Source organism: Anneissia japonica, unplaced genomic scaffold (assembly GCF_011630105.1).
Source record: "Anneissia japonica isolate Jap-2015-1 unplaced genomic scaffold, ASM1163010v1 scaffold483_len1788099_cov177, whole genome shotgun sequence".
In the NCBI taxonomy this organism is placed as follows: domain Eukaryota; kingdom Metazoa; phylum Echinodermata; class Crinoidea; order Comatulida; family Comatulidae; genus Anneissia; species Anneissia japonica.
The window spans coordinates 1188697-1206169 of record NW_022682587.1 but is presented as its reverse complement, the minus strand read 5'-3'; the positions used below and the strand labels follow the sequence as shown (position 1 = coordinate 1206169).

Genomic DNA, 17473 nt, shown 5'->3' with positions numbered 1-17473 from the left:
AGTAGTCATATTTCTTCAACCAAGCATGGTTGGGCATTGATTGCTAGGAGCTTATCTCTGCTATGCATTAATCAAGACTCACTGTATTCCATTATTAGCAGGCCGATGCTCGATGTCTACAACAGTATCAACAACTGATGCTTTGATCACTCGTAAAGATTTGTTTCTAAGTCCAAACTGACCATGATTAACAGCAAAGGTTACCTTGGTTTGAACATACTGAAAAAAATATATATATATACACACAAATATACTTTATTTATCTATACATTTTTAATTTGCAGAAAATATATCATACATTAAGAAAATTAGTCTTTTTAAAAAATTTATTTTATAGGATTTATATAGCAGTTATTATTCAGAAAACTGCTGAAGGAGCTTTTTTTCCCTGGTTATTGTATACAGAATCTATCATACACAATATGCAACCTACTCCGCTCCCTGGGAAGTAATGGCATTACTAAATTCATTCCCCTCCTACCAGGTACCCAATTATACCCCTGGGTGAAGTGAGGCAAATGCAGATAAAGTGTTTTTCCCAGGGATGCAAGCAATGTGACAAGCATTTGTCTTGAACCTCTGACCTTTTAATTGAAAGTTCGATGCCTTACACGCTGTGCACACACTCTTATGGACGTACCTCAACTGGTTTGTCTGTGGATACACTAGCGCCCTCTTTGTAGCCGATTCCTTCATATATTTTATGTTTATCTTCTTCTGTTAACCTTTCCCATAATGTATCATCTGAAAGATTAAGATTATATCCACATCTTTTATCTAAAGTATGACTACGTAATAATTAAACATGTGAATTGCATAGAGTAGGCAATGGCGACTCCAGAAATGTGTCCAAACCAAGGGGTTTAGTATGGCTTAAAATTGTGATTTTAGACCACAATATTAGAGATTTGCAATCAAAATAACGTTATTTGGATAGGTAATTTAATATTTATGGTCCGACAAATTTGTTGGGTCGTCTACAACAGGGGATCCAGGCTTGTCCAACAGGGGGAAATTTCCCCTCTTAACCCCTGCTGGTGCCGCCAGTATGGTTTTTATAACTGATATGGGTATCAACGTACAAAGTTTAATGTCACGTGTTACTGATACATCAGTTCATATATGATCCAGTAAGTATTTACGAAATACATTATTAGCTTTTAATAGGAAATTGAATGTGAAGCAATTTTCCAACATAAAATATAACAATGGCAATACCATGGACAACTTCCTCTTCGTAATCATCGTCTCCACCAAACCAACCCCAGAAGCCACTGAACCAGCTCTTCTCTGCTTCTTTCTTCAACTCCTTTTCTCTCCTGATTGGAGCCTGCTTTGCATACTGCATACAAAAAAATATTTTTTTTTTTGGTAACTAAATATATTACTTAACTTATTATCTAACTGAAAAATGATCAACATTTTCAGTTAAACACAGACTTAAACATATTCCTGAACCAGAGCTGATAGATTTAAATTGTTTAAAATATTTCTCATATAGAGGCTGGCAAGTACTCGGAATAGGTTTTAAGGCAGAGCCCTGGCTGGCAGTCAAAAGGGTAATTTTCTCCCGGAGGCCTAAGCGCCTTTGAAAATTAGATAATTTTATAAAATTTCAGGGAGGGAGTGATAATGCACTAGAAATTTGGAGAAAGGAAAATCAAGGTTTCAAGATTCTTTATCAAATTCTAAGAATTTTGTGACATGTACAATAGCCAATAATTACAAAACTGGCAAACTGCAGGAACCCACTAATGTTCTATTTTTATTGTGTCAATTACCAAAACACATATCACAATATATATTTACAGAATTGCAAGCATTAAAAATAAAAAAAAAATACTAAATATAAATCCTTAATTGCATACAGTATTATTTTTTAGATAAACACAAATAACCAATAGTGTAAAAAAAAAAAATACTAAATATAAAAATTTTAAGCATTAAATCCTTAATTGCATACAGTATTATTTTTTTAGATAAACACAAATAACCAATAGTGTAAAAAAAAAATATACTAAATATAACAATTTTAAGCATTAAATCCTTAATTGTATACAGTATTATTTTTTAGATAAACACAAATATGCGTCATATTAAAACCTCCTCGACGTAGAAGGAGGTGCATTTATATACCTCAATCTTGGCTTGCTCTCTTGCAATTGTGATGCTTGTAACATCAAGTTTTTCCTCAAGTTTCAACAGGTCTTTCTCAATTCTTTTCTTCACATTATCATCAGCTTTTGCTTTCTCCAACTTCTCTTTGTATTTATTTTTGTACGCTCTGTAATACTGCCGATGTTGTTTCATGTGTTCCCAGGACCAGGGCTTGATGTATTTATCCACCATGCTCTTGTATGCATATATCCACCTTCAAATGACAAATAAAAGTTAAAAGTAAGGGGATTAATGCCACTATCCCTAAATGAATAGTTCCTTTAGAAATACATTATTAATTATTTGTCTTTTGTATTTGTATTGCACTGGGGGATGATAGCCCTTGATGGCTCACACAGCAATATAAATTGAATTGAATTGAAAAGTGTGTGAATGTTCTAACATAGAGCTGTTGCTTTTTGGTAAGAATATCTATTAAAGATTTATTAATATTATCACAGGACATAAGCAAGAAAGTCTATTAAAAAAAACCAATTATAGAAGAAGATCATTATATAAGAAACCAAGGTTAAGACCATGCATGGGATAAGACACTAGGTCTCCTTATTAAAATAAATTGGGGACAAAACAGCATGACATTAACTGATGTGTAAAACTAATTGAGTGGACCTGCTGGAAAGTAGACAATTTTAAGAATATTATCAAGCAGTATTCTTGATTAAAATAAAATCCAGGCTGTAAAATATTCTTAATTTTCATTAAATTGTCCCCCATAAATTTTTCATTTCATTTCATTTATTTGCCTCATCAAAAATACAAAAAAACAGACAGACAAAAACGAACAGACAAAAAGGAGGGTGGCTTCCCAAAAAGACACTAGATCTCTGTTGAGTGAGTCGCCAAATTTAATAAACACAATTAAAAAAGCAAAACAGTAAATATAAACATTAACATTTCATAAAAATATACAATACATTATTTTTGTAATAATAATAATAATAATAATAATAATAATAATAATAAAACTATTATATATAATTTTAAATATAAAAGTTAAAAAAGACATTTCAAGACAAACACATGAATAAAAATTACAACAATAAAAATGCAATAACATCAGCCAAATCTTGACAGAATTGGCATAGGATTAAGTGTATTTGCAGTTTTTTTTATTGCTTTAAATTCTAGTTTCTAGAAGTTCTCAATTAAATTTGTTATTTAGATATTTAATTCATTTGCATACTTATTTGCATTTAGTTGTGTACAGGTGTGCAGCTGTTATTTGTTGTAATCAGTTGCAGTTCAGTTGCTGAAGTAAGTGTCTGATTTTCTTGCAAGTCTAACATTATTTGTTACTAACTTGCCAACTAATTATATTGAGGATTATTATACTTGGATTATATTTGCTTGGATAATACCTGGATTACTACAGTGCTAACAAGATTCAAGAAAAAAGGGAAGTGCATTATCTTCTTTGCTTGTTCATTAATTCATGATCTGGGCTGCATTATTTATCATTTAATGGAGGCATTCCCTAATTGAAGGCTAAGGTTATTCATCTACCATTCTACCATAATTATTCAAATATAATAATTACTCTAAAAAAAATCATGCTTGTTTTTTTATCATATAAATCCAAATATACATGTAGGTTCAAGGGTTTGATATTAAATTATAGTCTAAGCAAGTGTTTTAGTTAATTAACTGATATCATTTAGAGGACTACCATTTCAGCATGGCTTCTCTCTACAGTATATTTAAGTGCGTTAATCATCCAATTACATTGGGTCTTCTTCAAGATGGAAGAAGTCACTTTCAGGAGATCTTGTCAAATTATCATTTTTTAATCACATCTAATTACATTTTTCTACACACAGTGATACCACATTGGAAGTGATTTCTGTGAGACAATTGATAATAAAACAGTGAAAATATGCAATTATTATGAATTGCAGGCATAGAGTTGGAGGCCATCGCTATTGTAGGGAGGCCTGCTGTGAGTTGTGAGAAACTTGGTAACCCTGGACTTAAAACTAGGACTATGGGAATGAAGGATAACTTTATATCACAAGGCAGATAGAACACAAATACATTTATTTATTATTACAAACATAAATTACCATGCTTTAGGATCAATTTTCACCGGCACCGTCGGCTGATATTTACGATACACTGTGTTGACTTTCATTAGCTGTAGAGCTTCTAAGAGGTCCAGGACATCAAGGTATTGAGACCTGCCTAGGCCTAACATTATCTCCTCTGTGTTGATGTCAACGACCAAGCGAGGGCGCATATACAAGCTGTCAGATGCTTTATCATATGTTACTCTTGCTTTGGTTGTCACAGGCTCAAGGACTATAGTAATAAAAGGGGGTAAAAATTTTTAAAATTAGAAATCAAAGGCAACAATGAGAATATACTTTCGTCTCCAGATTATACTTTACTTTACATTTGTTTATACCTTTTTAGCAAACCCTCCACTCGCCCTCAATGATGATTTCGAATAAATATACTTTATAATTTAAATATACTAATATAATTTATTTTTTGGCCAGTTGGTGCACCCTCCACCAAGAAAAAATGAGAATCTATAGGAAAAAAAAATACATTTTTTATTTATTTTTATATTGCCCACTGCTGCCTTGAAAACTCCTAAAACAAAATATCCATGTCTACTTGGTGAACACTTAACTGGATAAACTGACTAATAATTTGTGTAATTTCTTCAAATTCATTGATTAATTACTACACTGTTTACATTCACCAACGGAATAATATATATTAATATTTTCTCCTCTGCCTTGATGATTTTTGCAAAACCATTTACTTAACAAGAAAAAAAAATTTTACTTTTTTTTTCCAAGCTCATCTGACAATCTTTAGAACATGATTTCACATAAACAAGGTATAAAAAAGTCTTACTTAATCACAGTATGTCAACAAAATGATCCTTTTTCAATTACTGAAGTGATGTTTAAGCATACTGAGTTGTTTTTCTTTGACAACATCATTTAAGCAAACAGGCTAAATATAGCATGTTTTTATGTTACCCTTTAAAAGCAAAAGCTTTGGCAATAAATCTCCTTTTTTTTCAATTTATAGTGTTGCTTTTTTATAGAATACCCATATGTGTAATACAATAGACTATACTTGCTTTTTTAAAAGAGCAAACTTCAAACATACGTTTTGAGATCTAATATTTTACCAATTTTTTAAATTTTCCTCGATTAAGATCACACTTGGTCAGAATTCTAAATTCTCTTCAACACAGATTTGAGACTTTTACTTTAGATTATCTTTCAGATTGCACTTTATAGATTTTAAATTTTGAAATATCTACGTTATTTCAAAGTATTTTGGCATAAGATGGGAAATAAACATAAAATTAAATTACAAAATCTACATACAGAAAATCAAGAATTGTCTAAAACGACAGTACTCACTGAATTGTAATGGCTCATTCATAATCTTGTTATCCACGAGGGCCTCCTTCATTAAGCCTATCCACAGCCCATCATCAATATGCTGCTCCGTTAATAACTGCTTGCAATCCGAGTTCATGTATATACTCAAATTTCTGACTTGAGCAAGCTGTAAAGAGAGTTAATGTTGATTTGATGATCAGTATTAAAATGAATATGATACATTCCTATTGTTATGCCCCAGTGATATTTCTTTCATGAATTATGAAATTAAAAAAATATATATTTTGTTATGCAGGAGCAGATCCATAATTTTTGTTGGAGTGGGAACCAATTTCATTTATATAAACTTTAATATAATTACAGAGATAAATAAGTATACAATAATGGTATGATTCATGTTTAACATATGTTGTCACAAAAATTATATCATTTAGTGATACCATTTTGTATTTTTTTCCTGTTCTGTGGCAATGTACAGATAAAATGGGGCCTGAATAAATTCCCACAATCTTTCTTTCCTCTGAATAATATATTTTACGGTATCTTGTGCTTTCACCACTGAATTGTACTCAGATGCACCTTTCTCAGCATTCTGCATTTCTCAATTTTCTCAATTTAAAGTTTGATATTTAGAAAAGTTGCATTCATATTAATACATGTGTGATTACAACGGTAAAAATGAATGTACAACAACATGTAAAAATATGAACACAAGATGCAAGGAATGACATTCTTTTTGCATGTAAAGCTTTAAAATATAATTACAGAGATAAATAAGTATACAATAATGGTATGATTCATGTTTAACACATGTCACAAATATTATATCATTTAGTGATACCATTTTGTATTTTTTTCCTGTTCTGTGGCAATGTACAAATAAAATGGGGCCTGAATAAATTCCCACAATCTTTCTTTCCTCTGAATAATCTATTTTATGGTATCTTATGCTTTCACCACTGAAAAGAGGTTTTTTGTCTTCTATAAGGATACATGATAAATTCAGTGTGCAGTATACTTTTAAAGCAGTGGCAACAGTTTAAAAATAAATCGCAGCTGCAATGACAACTTAATCAACAAATATATAAGTGTAGTAACAACATCATAGCACTCCCATCAACAAGGAAGTATCATCAATAATACAACAAAATGTAAACAATGAACATAAACAAAAACAGCAACATAGCATCAGCATGTTCAACAGTGATATAAACAATCCCTGGTAACACACCTTTCGCATGATCATTGCAGATGCGTCAACCTGTGTCGCTTGCCAGAGTTCATCTGTTGTCTAATGAAAAAAAAAATCAAAATCATAAACATTAAACTATGACCTACTACTTTTATATTCATAATATATATTGTACTTGGACACAAAATATATTTACATTTTATTTTATTTCTTTTTTTTACTTGTATTTTGATGAATTTCTGTCTACTTGATCTGTATCTTTTTTTAAAAATATTAGTCATGATTCCTTTTGAGGTAATTTTTTTTAATGTGCTTAACATTCTAACTGTTTCAATGTCATTTTATCAATTTATCATATCATGTATACAGAGATCAATTTTAGAATCAAAATTACTTGTATGATATAATAGATAGGCCTAAAGTTTGGTGCTTATTGATGTGGTGTTTGATGTTTTGTTTTATATATTTTTATATTTGATGGTATTATAAACTCAAACATATATTAACCTTTGTTTCATTCTGAGTATTTTATACCAAATAAATATATTAATAAAATAAATGAATTATATATTTTATACATGCTTATAAAACATGTTCCAATTCAGTAATTTACTGTTATTGCCTGTTTAATATGTGCATAATTGATTTTTGAATATTAAGATACCATTTATATGAGGTAATACTTTACTTCTTTATTTAGAATGGTTGAAGAGATTTAAATATTCAGATATAAGAATAAGTAATGGCTCAAACTTAATTCACTAATCAATGCATGGAGGATTCCTACGGTATATGGCCAAAGGAATAGAGGTTGTGTTTAATCTTTATAAATTAGCATATTATCAGGCATTCATGCATTGTAAACACTATTAATGATAATGCCCCTTAACAAAAGTGTAAGCTATTCTAATCTGCCTTGACTAGTAGTGTTTGAACATAATTTCCTAGATATTATTGCAAATTGGTAAACAAATTAGCTGCTTCAAAGAAAACAGCCTACATCAGTTGAGCCGCTTACTGGAAATCCCACTATCTTTGTTTTCGAAAATAACAACAAAGTATATCTCTGCCGAATTTATTAAAAGCATGAGTCATGTATAAAGCAACAAATAAAATAACTGAACAAAGGGCAAATGAGCTCCTCGGAGTCAATGGCCAATCACGCTTAGTTATATTTTTGAACTTTTTGTACCCTAGTGGTTTTGTAATTTGCACCATACAAATCCTAATTTAGTTATCAATATTATTATTATTATTATTATTATTATTATTATTATTATTATTATTATCCAAGCCTAAATTTAATAATTATTCAGTACAAAATATATACTGTACCTTAAAGATGAGAAAGAATACATCTAAATGAGATAAGTAATTACCTATACATAAAAATAATAGCTTGTAGAAATGTTATGACCTGCTATGAACCTAACTAATTGATAAAGATTTTTATTGAGCAGTGTTGTAATTGATTTGCAGTGAAAGATAAAGAGAACAGTAACAGCGATACACATCCAGTACTAATATGATTATACATTCATAACAAGATTATAAATTGAACAGGGTCTCTTAATAGTATGTTAGAACGTGTAGATATAAATAGCGACATAATTGGAATAAGAAATTCATAAGGTAATATTTACAGCAATAGGAAGTAAACTAACCTTAATTGTACTGTACACTTGATAATCTGTATATTAATAACTTAAATGATAGAAAAAAAAACTTTCCAAACATCCAAGTACTTCCCTGTTTGCAGAAATTATTCTCCTGATCACGATTGAAGCAACTCAATCGAAATGTTGAGACATTATCAACAATTGTTGTCTAAACAACATTATTGTCTATTCCATCACGACAATGACAATTACTATCAACTCTGCAGTACCCGCTGCTTACTTGGACTCGAATTCAACCCTGGCCAAGGGCGCAAGCTTGGTGGTCTAGAGGTATGATGCCAGGCTAGTGATCTGGAGATCGTGGGTTCGAATCCCACCTAAAAACAACTTGCGATTTTTTTCGCACTTGTTTTCAAACGTACTGAGTATTCAGGACATTTCCACCTCAGGTAGGGCAAAATTACACCTATACATTATCAACAAAACAACAGTTCTTTTCAGAACTATCTACGTGGTGTACCACAAATATTTAATATAGAAAAAAGACAGGCAATAATCTTTTCAGGTGTTATGATTTTATTCTCCAAATTAGGAGGTTATGACAAGACAGGGAACCCAGATAGGCCTACTTTGAAAGGGTTTATATACTGTATACCTGGCTCCAGGGATAGAGCCTGGCTCCAGGGATAAGGGACAGAGACCCAATCTGGCAAATTCTGATGTTCTTTTCAACACAATTAGGTCATTGAGGGACCTGTTCACCTTATTGGCGGCCCATGGTGTTGGAAAGAAAATGCTGAATAAATATCCCAGGTATCCTAAGCACCTGGCCCCATGGCTGCCATAGAAAGCTTACAGGTATTACACCATGATATTCCACAAAATACCAAGTGTCTAGATAAACTCTTTATAGTTTTACAACGCCTTTCTGAAGGTTAAATGTCAACTGAAATTTCTATAGCAAGTAAATTTTGTGTTGGAAATGCGACAGATGAACTTTTGCATGAAAATTAGAATACTTTATTCATAATATGAATAATAATAAGAGTTATCAAAATAATTTTGAAATGTGAAATTCAAAACTCACCTCTGCAGATATGTACGGCAACATTACCCCAAAGCTAAATGGATGGCCTGGATTTGTAACAGAATCTTCATATCGAACATGAACATTTTTCATGAAGACCTTAATATAAACAAGGAAAATGTCAATAAGTCAAAACTGCATTAATTATATAATTATTAATTATAAATATAATTACTTTCCCCAATTCGTTGTAGAAATATAAATTATCCTAAGTTTCTTTATAAAGCGGTTAACCATCATTTTGATTGCGCCCTTACCATCGCTTTTAGTATGTGTTCCTAAACATAGTCTGAGACAAGCTAATTTATTTCCTGTCCCTTTTGGTAGAGTCGATAATGTTAAAAAAGGATTTATTTATAGATTTTTCAAATACATGTATGTACATGTATATATGTATGTATATATATATATATATATATATACATACATATATATATATGATATAAATCATCAAAGGTACATATACAGTGTTTAATAAGGACATGATGGAACATTGTAGGCTACCCTGTATATGTACCTTTGATGATTTATATTATATTTATTCAACAGTGTTTACGGCTAACTTCCTTCAATATTATATATGTGTGTGTGTAATATGTATGTGTATGTATTTATACACACATATGTTTATGATTCTGGTGCTTTTTCTTATTTTTACTTAATTTTTGTAATTCCTGTTTTTATTTTATTTCATTTTAACTTTATGATAGTGTACATTTAGTTTACATTTTCAAAATTTAAGCCTATAGTTAAAACTTTTTAAGTTAAGCTATTGGCTTTATTTACATTCCTGGTTAATTTGTTGTGCTTTTCTTTATATGATTTGATTTTGTATTAGGTTGTTTACTTTTGTATTTTAGTTGTTATTATTACCAGACTGCACCACACAATTTGTGTGCCACCGTTCTAAAGGTGAAATGTCAATAAATAAATAAATAAATAAATAAATATATTAATATAAATAAGAGTATTAATATTTTCTTTGATTCCTTTACTCAATTTAAAAAGAAAATTTTTCATTGTGATTTTGATATTAGGCTAGGGTAATTGTTGTTTGTATCCGTCTTTGTTTTATCTATCCTGTAAGTGGTGGGTTCGTACTTGCTGTTGATGTGGAATTGAAATAACATAAAAATAATAGTAAAATAAAATTATACAATATGATCTTCAGTTTTAATACAACATTTCAATCATCCCACTCTTGGAAATTGGATCCACATGCTTGAGTGTTTCTGTTGTATTCAGCACAGGAGCAAGCAACCCCACCAGGTACCCATTTATACTCCTGGGTGGAGAGAAGCAATGCAGATAAAGTGCCTTGCTCAAGGATACAAGCGAAATGCACAGCGAGGGATTGAAATCCCGACCTCGAGGTTGGGAAACCAAACCTTTCACGCTGCACCAAGCCGCTTCTACATGTCCACATGTCATGTTTATGATTGATAATAGTGTGATTTATAATTTGAATCAATATTATTAGATAAATAAAAAAATTTTAAATTCCAAGAATCTGGAATAGTGGTGATCTAGACCAGGTGTGGAGGTACTTAACCGAACACCCCTTCCCCCCACCCCACTAAAACCGACCCTACCCCTCTCTATTTGGCACCTCCTTGACTAAGATCAAGAACTCCAGCCCCATTTTGTTAATATTGAATCCTGCAATTTCTTTCCCTATCTCTTCTAATAATATAATATATATTAGTCTACTGTGTTATATAATTGTTTCAATCATTAAAATATGTTAATGTACAGCTTTTCAAAATATTGTTATAGAGTCTGAGTGTAATAAAAGATAAACAAAACCAGAAATAACATAACAGGCCAAAGATCATACTAAAAAATATATTATAGGCTTGTACTAACAAAACTACACATGATATGGCTCTATTAATGGAGGCCCTAAACTGTGGGAGAGCTTATGTGTGTAGTATGTGAGAATGTCTGTAATAATTTTGCTGCAAAATAATCACATTGCAAATGTCATTTACTTTTATAGTGTGTAGTTGCAGTGGATGGCGGATTAAGCCAGGTGTTTGCGAGTGTTTTTAATTAGATACTAAAGTTCAATCTGGTATGGTTGTAATGATTCTTGAAAAAATGAACATGAAATTTAAATTGACATATGAGTTTAAATCAAAATCCACAAATCCAATTAATAGTTGTGATGAGTTTGTAATCAATGTAAATATTTTCATCATAGGAAGAGTTTGAAAAAATGAAAAGTATTTTTTTTTCGATATTATCAACAATGGAATAGTACCAAATATTTTTGATATTTTTTTCTATGTTTTTCTTTGTATAAAAATCCAAATTTGCTTATTCATGTATTTCATTCTAATTTAACACTCAGTTTATTCACAAATTACAAGTGACAAATTAAATGCGAGATCATAATATTTCATTACATCAACATGTCCACCACCACCACCAGCGTCCTCATCGTCATCACAATCACCAATATCATCCTCATAATCTTCTCAGTTTCAGCATCACCATCAACCTCCTCCCCATCATGATCAACATGATATCATCCTCCTCATTATCTAGGAGTGTTGACATTGAACTGATGGGGGAGAAGATCACCTTGTGACATAGGTGTGGAGGTGTATAAGGTGGCATGCCACTATACTTATGGATCATGATCATGATGATGGTCATCCTCATCTTCCCATTACCCCCATCCAGGGGTTTAGCCAGAAAAACGAAGATTCCGTCCAAAATTCAAGATGAAGAACTTGTCGCGTGGCGACAGCCATGGGGCAGGTTTTGGAAGGGGTGTTCCCCTCCCTACCCAAGAAAAAAATAGAAAATTATGACCTTGAGAGTGCAATTGAAGGTGTTTAAATTGTTCGAATTTTGCCTTCAAAGGAAAAGTGTTGAATTAGCTATCACAAATATATTTCAGCAATAAGCATAGGCTGCCCACATCTACGGTTTTTACTCACATTATTTTTCTAGGCTATGCAGATACATCTTCATCTCTCGCCCTAGTCTATGTGTCAATTCTACTGTAGTTCCTCCAAATCGAGAGCTGTATAGGCCTAAGGCCAACTGTATTCTGTTGACTATTAAAATTTCACTTCTGAAGTTAACAACAAATCTGCTTTACGGTATTTTATGAATTAATCATAACCAGGGAGTTAAGAACAAGAAAGATATCTCTGAGAACCGATTCTCAAGTACTGTATTTGCAGAGCCATGTGCATGCACTGTGGACAACTATAGCACCGTTCATTTTCCAGCCACTGAATGTTGGTATGAAAAGAACGTAAATTCAATCAATAAAGGTTGTTTATCAAATGTAAATATGTTTTAGTTTAAATGCAACATTTGATAGATTCGAAGAATATAAAGAATTTGCTAATGGTAGACCAGGCCCAACTAGGCTAGGCCGAGCTGAGTAGCCAAGCCGTCACGGTAAAGTAGCTGTCCTAAATAGCGCCCTTGCCCTCATCACAAAAATCAAACATCAAAATCATTGACTTCATTTTCATCGTCACCATTATCATCACTCTCATCATCATTATTCTCATTTCTATCAACATTATTATCATTTCTACCACCACCACAATTATCTTCAACTTCACTACCACTATCAATATTATTATTCTACCTCAAAGTATCAGTTCGAAAGATATTTATTACATGTCAGCTTGCTTTATGGATAATTTATTACCTATTAAAGTCTGCCTGCCACCGAATATGCAAATCAATCGGAAAAAATAACAAAATGCTAGAGTCCTTTCATGTATGTGATCTGTGTATCTCATCAGGTAAAGGTCAATGTCCTTAGGACATTGATTTTCAATATTTTGTCCATTAGTGCATTGGATATCAATAACGACAGAAAAAAAAATAATAGAACAGTAATGATATGGGGTATCATTTAATATGTGCCATGACATTTACTTAAATTAAAGATTAAAAATGATGTGTTTTATTTACAATGACTAACGTCATTATTAGAGGGTAAGTGATACCCAATACAGTATATTATTAGATTTTCATTTCTTATTAATATTCAATATATTTTAGACTATTGTGATATTATTCCTTAAAATTGTTATAGTCTACTACCTCCGCCAAGGAGGTTATGTATTCACTGCCGACTTTCTGTCTGCCTATCAGCAAGATTAGGCAAAAGCAAATGAATGGGGCATCATAAAATTTAGTGAAATAATAGATAATAATTAAAGAAAGACACTTTTCAATTTTAAGAAGAAAAGGTCAAAGGACATGGTCAAGGTTACGGAAATTCATTTTTTTTTTTTGACATTCGAGCATAAAAGACAATAATGGAATCAGTCCTCACATTCAGGCAGCACTCAAGAAAACAATTCCATTATTTTCTTGAGGGTATGCTGCAGTTTTGCACACTGTCTGCGTATTGTTGGTACTGTATTCAGGCACAGGACAGAGGTATGCACTATGGATTGACTGCTCTGGCAAAATCCGAAGTTAGGTTATTTATTAGAATATTGTCAAAGAAATTAAATCTTAACAAATATTCAAGGTAAGAATAAGTAAAACAAAGAACAGCAGTGATATTATTAAGAATAAAATAATCAAGAAAATAGTTGTGAGTTAATTATACACAGTGCTTCAGAAAAAACTGTGAATGTAAACTAGAGTATTGGCAAGATAAACAAATGAGCTATAATAATATTAACTGAATGATTGCATAAACATCTATCACTCTCATGTGATTTACTGTACAACTATTAAGAGTAGCTCAGTCTGAGGTTTTGTGTAAATTTAGCTTGTAATCTTATTATTGAAAGATGTTCTATAAACAATATGTCTGACCAATGTAATGATATTAACATTTTTTCAAAAATATGAAATACGATGACATAGTATTAAAGATGTATTGTCGCATGTAAAATACCAAAAAATGTCATAAAAAATATTTTAACATAGAAATTAGTGTGTTTAAAAAATGTTTACCATTCATTTTACAGCAAAAATTGAAAAAAAAAAAAATAAATCGTCATTAGAAATGCTTTTATTATTTTTTATCATCATCCAGTAGAAAAATAAGGGTAGAGATTTTTAATATCAACATTATTTTTAGTGATTTGTTGTTATTTTCAGGGGACAATACATTTTTAACAGAATTGTGTTTTAATTTTGTAATATGTAAAGATAAAACAGGGTTATTATATTTTTCCAAATATAATTCCAATATCAGCCATTGCAAATACTATATTCTAGAAACTAAGGAGCAATATTACTATATTATTATTATTATTATTATAACTTCTGATGATTTAGGCATAGTAGGAGGTATCCCCTTGGTTCACCCAGATGAACGCTAGCATCTGAAATCAAGCCTAAATTAGATGGTAGGAGCATGGGCTTACAGATACTTGGTATTAAAAATATAGTAATGCAGCACACAATATGATCTGCACTTACCTGAACATTATTGATAATTGATGACATCAATTTCTCAGTAAATGATTGAGACTCTTGCTCATCTTCCTCACCTGTGAAAAATATTAATTTTTTCTTTATTTTATTTATGCAAAAACCAACAGCGATGAACACTACCACTAAAAGGTTTTCTACACAATATATAATTAAAATATAAATATAGTATAAAACAAAATCCTTATCAGCGTAGAAAAAGAAAATAAATAAATAAATAAAATAAATAAATAATCGACGTTCCAGTAATTTCACACGACTACTAAGTACAGGCTTTTGTGCAGCTCAGTGTGTTTCATTCAGTTTACTTACTAAATTATAGTAAGAATTTTTTAGATATACAAATAAGGGTAAAACTTTACTGTAAATTGCTTGGTTATGAATGAATGATCATACATTCTCTACAATTTAAATGCAGTGGAAGATTATCATATCTATAATAAAATATTATTATTATTATTTTTATTATTAAATATATTATTATATATAATAAAATAACATTCAGAAAAAAAAACAGGATGTGAAAAAGGAAAAACACATGGATCAAATAACATGTGAACACATGTAATTCAAGGAGATGATATATATGGTTTTAAAATAATAGAATAAAAACAAAGGATGTGTTTAAAGTATAAATAGCAGTGAAAACATTTAGATCAGTGTTATCAAATCAAGAGACATTTATAAAAATGGGGGAAAAATGGATGTACAGTAATAAACAAGGTAACTGAAGCTCATTCAAGCTGGCAAAAACAACATAATTGAATAATAAACAAGAGATAAATTGGAAATGCAAGTCCTTAAACTAACTTTAAAATATTTGTTCGACAAATATACACAGCAGATACTTACACATACTGATAAAGATTAAGTCAATATTTTATATCTCTTTAGGTCATTGTGTTAAATTTTGTTATCTTCAGGTTTTTATTGTTGTAATAAGCCAATTCGCGGTTGGAGCTGCGCATGCTCGTATCCAAGATCAATCAAGGTCGATCGACATAAGCCTATGTTAAATAATTTTAACACACCATTTTTATGAATTTTTATATTGTTCCATTGTATTTGTTTTAATTAACTTCTTGTTATCAACCTAAATGGATATAAGTTTTACTTTTGGTTAAAACTTTATTTGGTTATCTTTATTCAATTAGTTAATATTAATGTGTACTTTGTATTTTTTATGCAAGCTTATTTTATGTAATGTTTTATGGAACCAAATAAATATAAATCAAATAAAAAATGTGTGTATTGTGTTTATGTCGACTGACACTGGCCGTATTCGACCGGTCGTTCTTTCTTAAGCTACGCCCACCTGCACAAGTATAAAATCATACTTAGCAAAGACGACCAGTCGAATAGAGAACTGGTAAATACTCGACAAAACAAAATGGCTGCATAGTTCCTACAATATACGCTGCGTAATCAAGGTTGTTTCAGCTTGTGGAAGTATGGGTTTTTCGTAAAAAAAGTTTTTGAATTCTGTTAGCCTCCAATCATTTTTGACTTCATGTGGGTAAATATTATAATTTTTATTTTCTGAAATTTAATCTAAATTATATTAACGCAAATTTTGTTGCTAAACTGACAGACCAATCGGCCATGTTTGCTTTAGTTACATGGATAACTTAATGCCGATTAATGCACTCTGGTTTACGTTAATTTTCGTTGTCAACAAAGATTCTATTTTACGAACAAGTCGAATGAAAATAATACTCAACAAAAAATCGTAGTCAACGAAATGAGCCATTCAAATGAGCCCATTGATACAAGCATGCATGGTTCTAACTATGAATTGGCTTATTCATTTTATCATCACTGACCACCTTTGGGACCTTGTTGTAATAATATGAATACCCTGTGTTTGTATGTTTTACTATTTTAGATGTTTTATGTCTTTTTATATAAACATATTTATATTTTACAAATATACAAATTTGATGATAAATAAGTGGGATTGCACTTGCATGTGATGCAGTACAATCCCCAGTCACCGGGCTCATTTACATAATGAAGAAATTTAAGTGCTGCATACCACAGTGGCAATCTGTGTGACAGTGAGCTTAGAAAATTTGAGGCATGTTGTGGCAAAATCGTTAAGCTGTCGCACAGTCCAGTATAGAGTAGAGGAGTTATAAAATATTGGAGCTCAATAAATTGCATAAGAATCCAAATTTGAAATTTGTTTTTCACTATAGATCAACAGTTTAATGTCTTTTAATCATGTCCCAAAGTATTAGTTCTGGAAGTGGTCAACAAATTGTTTATTTAACGCTATTTTGATAGTTCATTCTAATAAACAATGTATGCAAAAATAACTGTGAAAGGCAAGTACTCAAAATCATGTTTATCTTGCTCTAAGAGTACTGTACTTTCACTTTCCAATAACTTAGGCTTGAAATGTCCAATTTGAATGAATGACCCCTCATTTTAAAGATCACATACTCGGGTATCTGAAAATACCAATAACTTGAATTTCAATTTTTGCTACAACTTAGCCATTTTGCCACAACATGCCTCATTAAGTTTTTAAAAGGTCATGATGAATGATGACTGATCCTACAGTAAATGATGTCATAAACAAGTAGGAATACCACTT

General features: G+C 31.0%; 1 protein-coding gene across 4 annotated transcripts in view; it reads right to left on the bottom strand.

Annotated features, from left to right (window-relative positions):
- The window catches only part of LOC117103073 (vacuolar protein sorting-associated protein 13A-like), a 92443-nt gene that overhangs the window by 53702 nt on the left and 21268 nt on the right, over window positions 1–17473 (bottom strand). For all 4 annotated transcript variants that reach the window (XM_033243598.1, XM_033243830.1, XM_033243669.1 and 1 more), the window contains exons 6-14: window positions 14863–14933; window positions 9442–9540; window positions 6775–6834; window positions 5562–5709; window positions 4239–4473; window positions 2137–2371; window positions 1219–1342; window positions 641–744; window positions 83–219 (exon numbers count right to left, since the gene is read on the bottom strand). In XM_033243598.1, coding sequence (XP_033099489.1) covers window positions 83–219; window positions 641–744; window positions 1219–1342; window positions 2137–2371; window positions 4239–4473; window positions 5562–5709; window positions 6775–6834; window positions 9442–9540; window positions 14863–14933 — 1213 coding nt within the window. The remainder of the gene's footprint in view (window positions 1–82; window positions 220–640; window positions 745–1218; window positions 1343–2136; window positions 2372–4238; window positions 4474–5561; window positions 5710–6774; window positions 6835–9441; window positions 9541–14862; window positions 14934–17473) is intronic.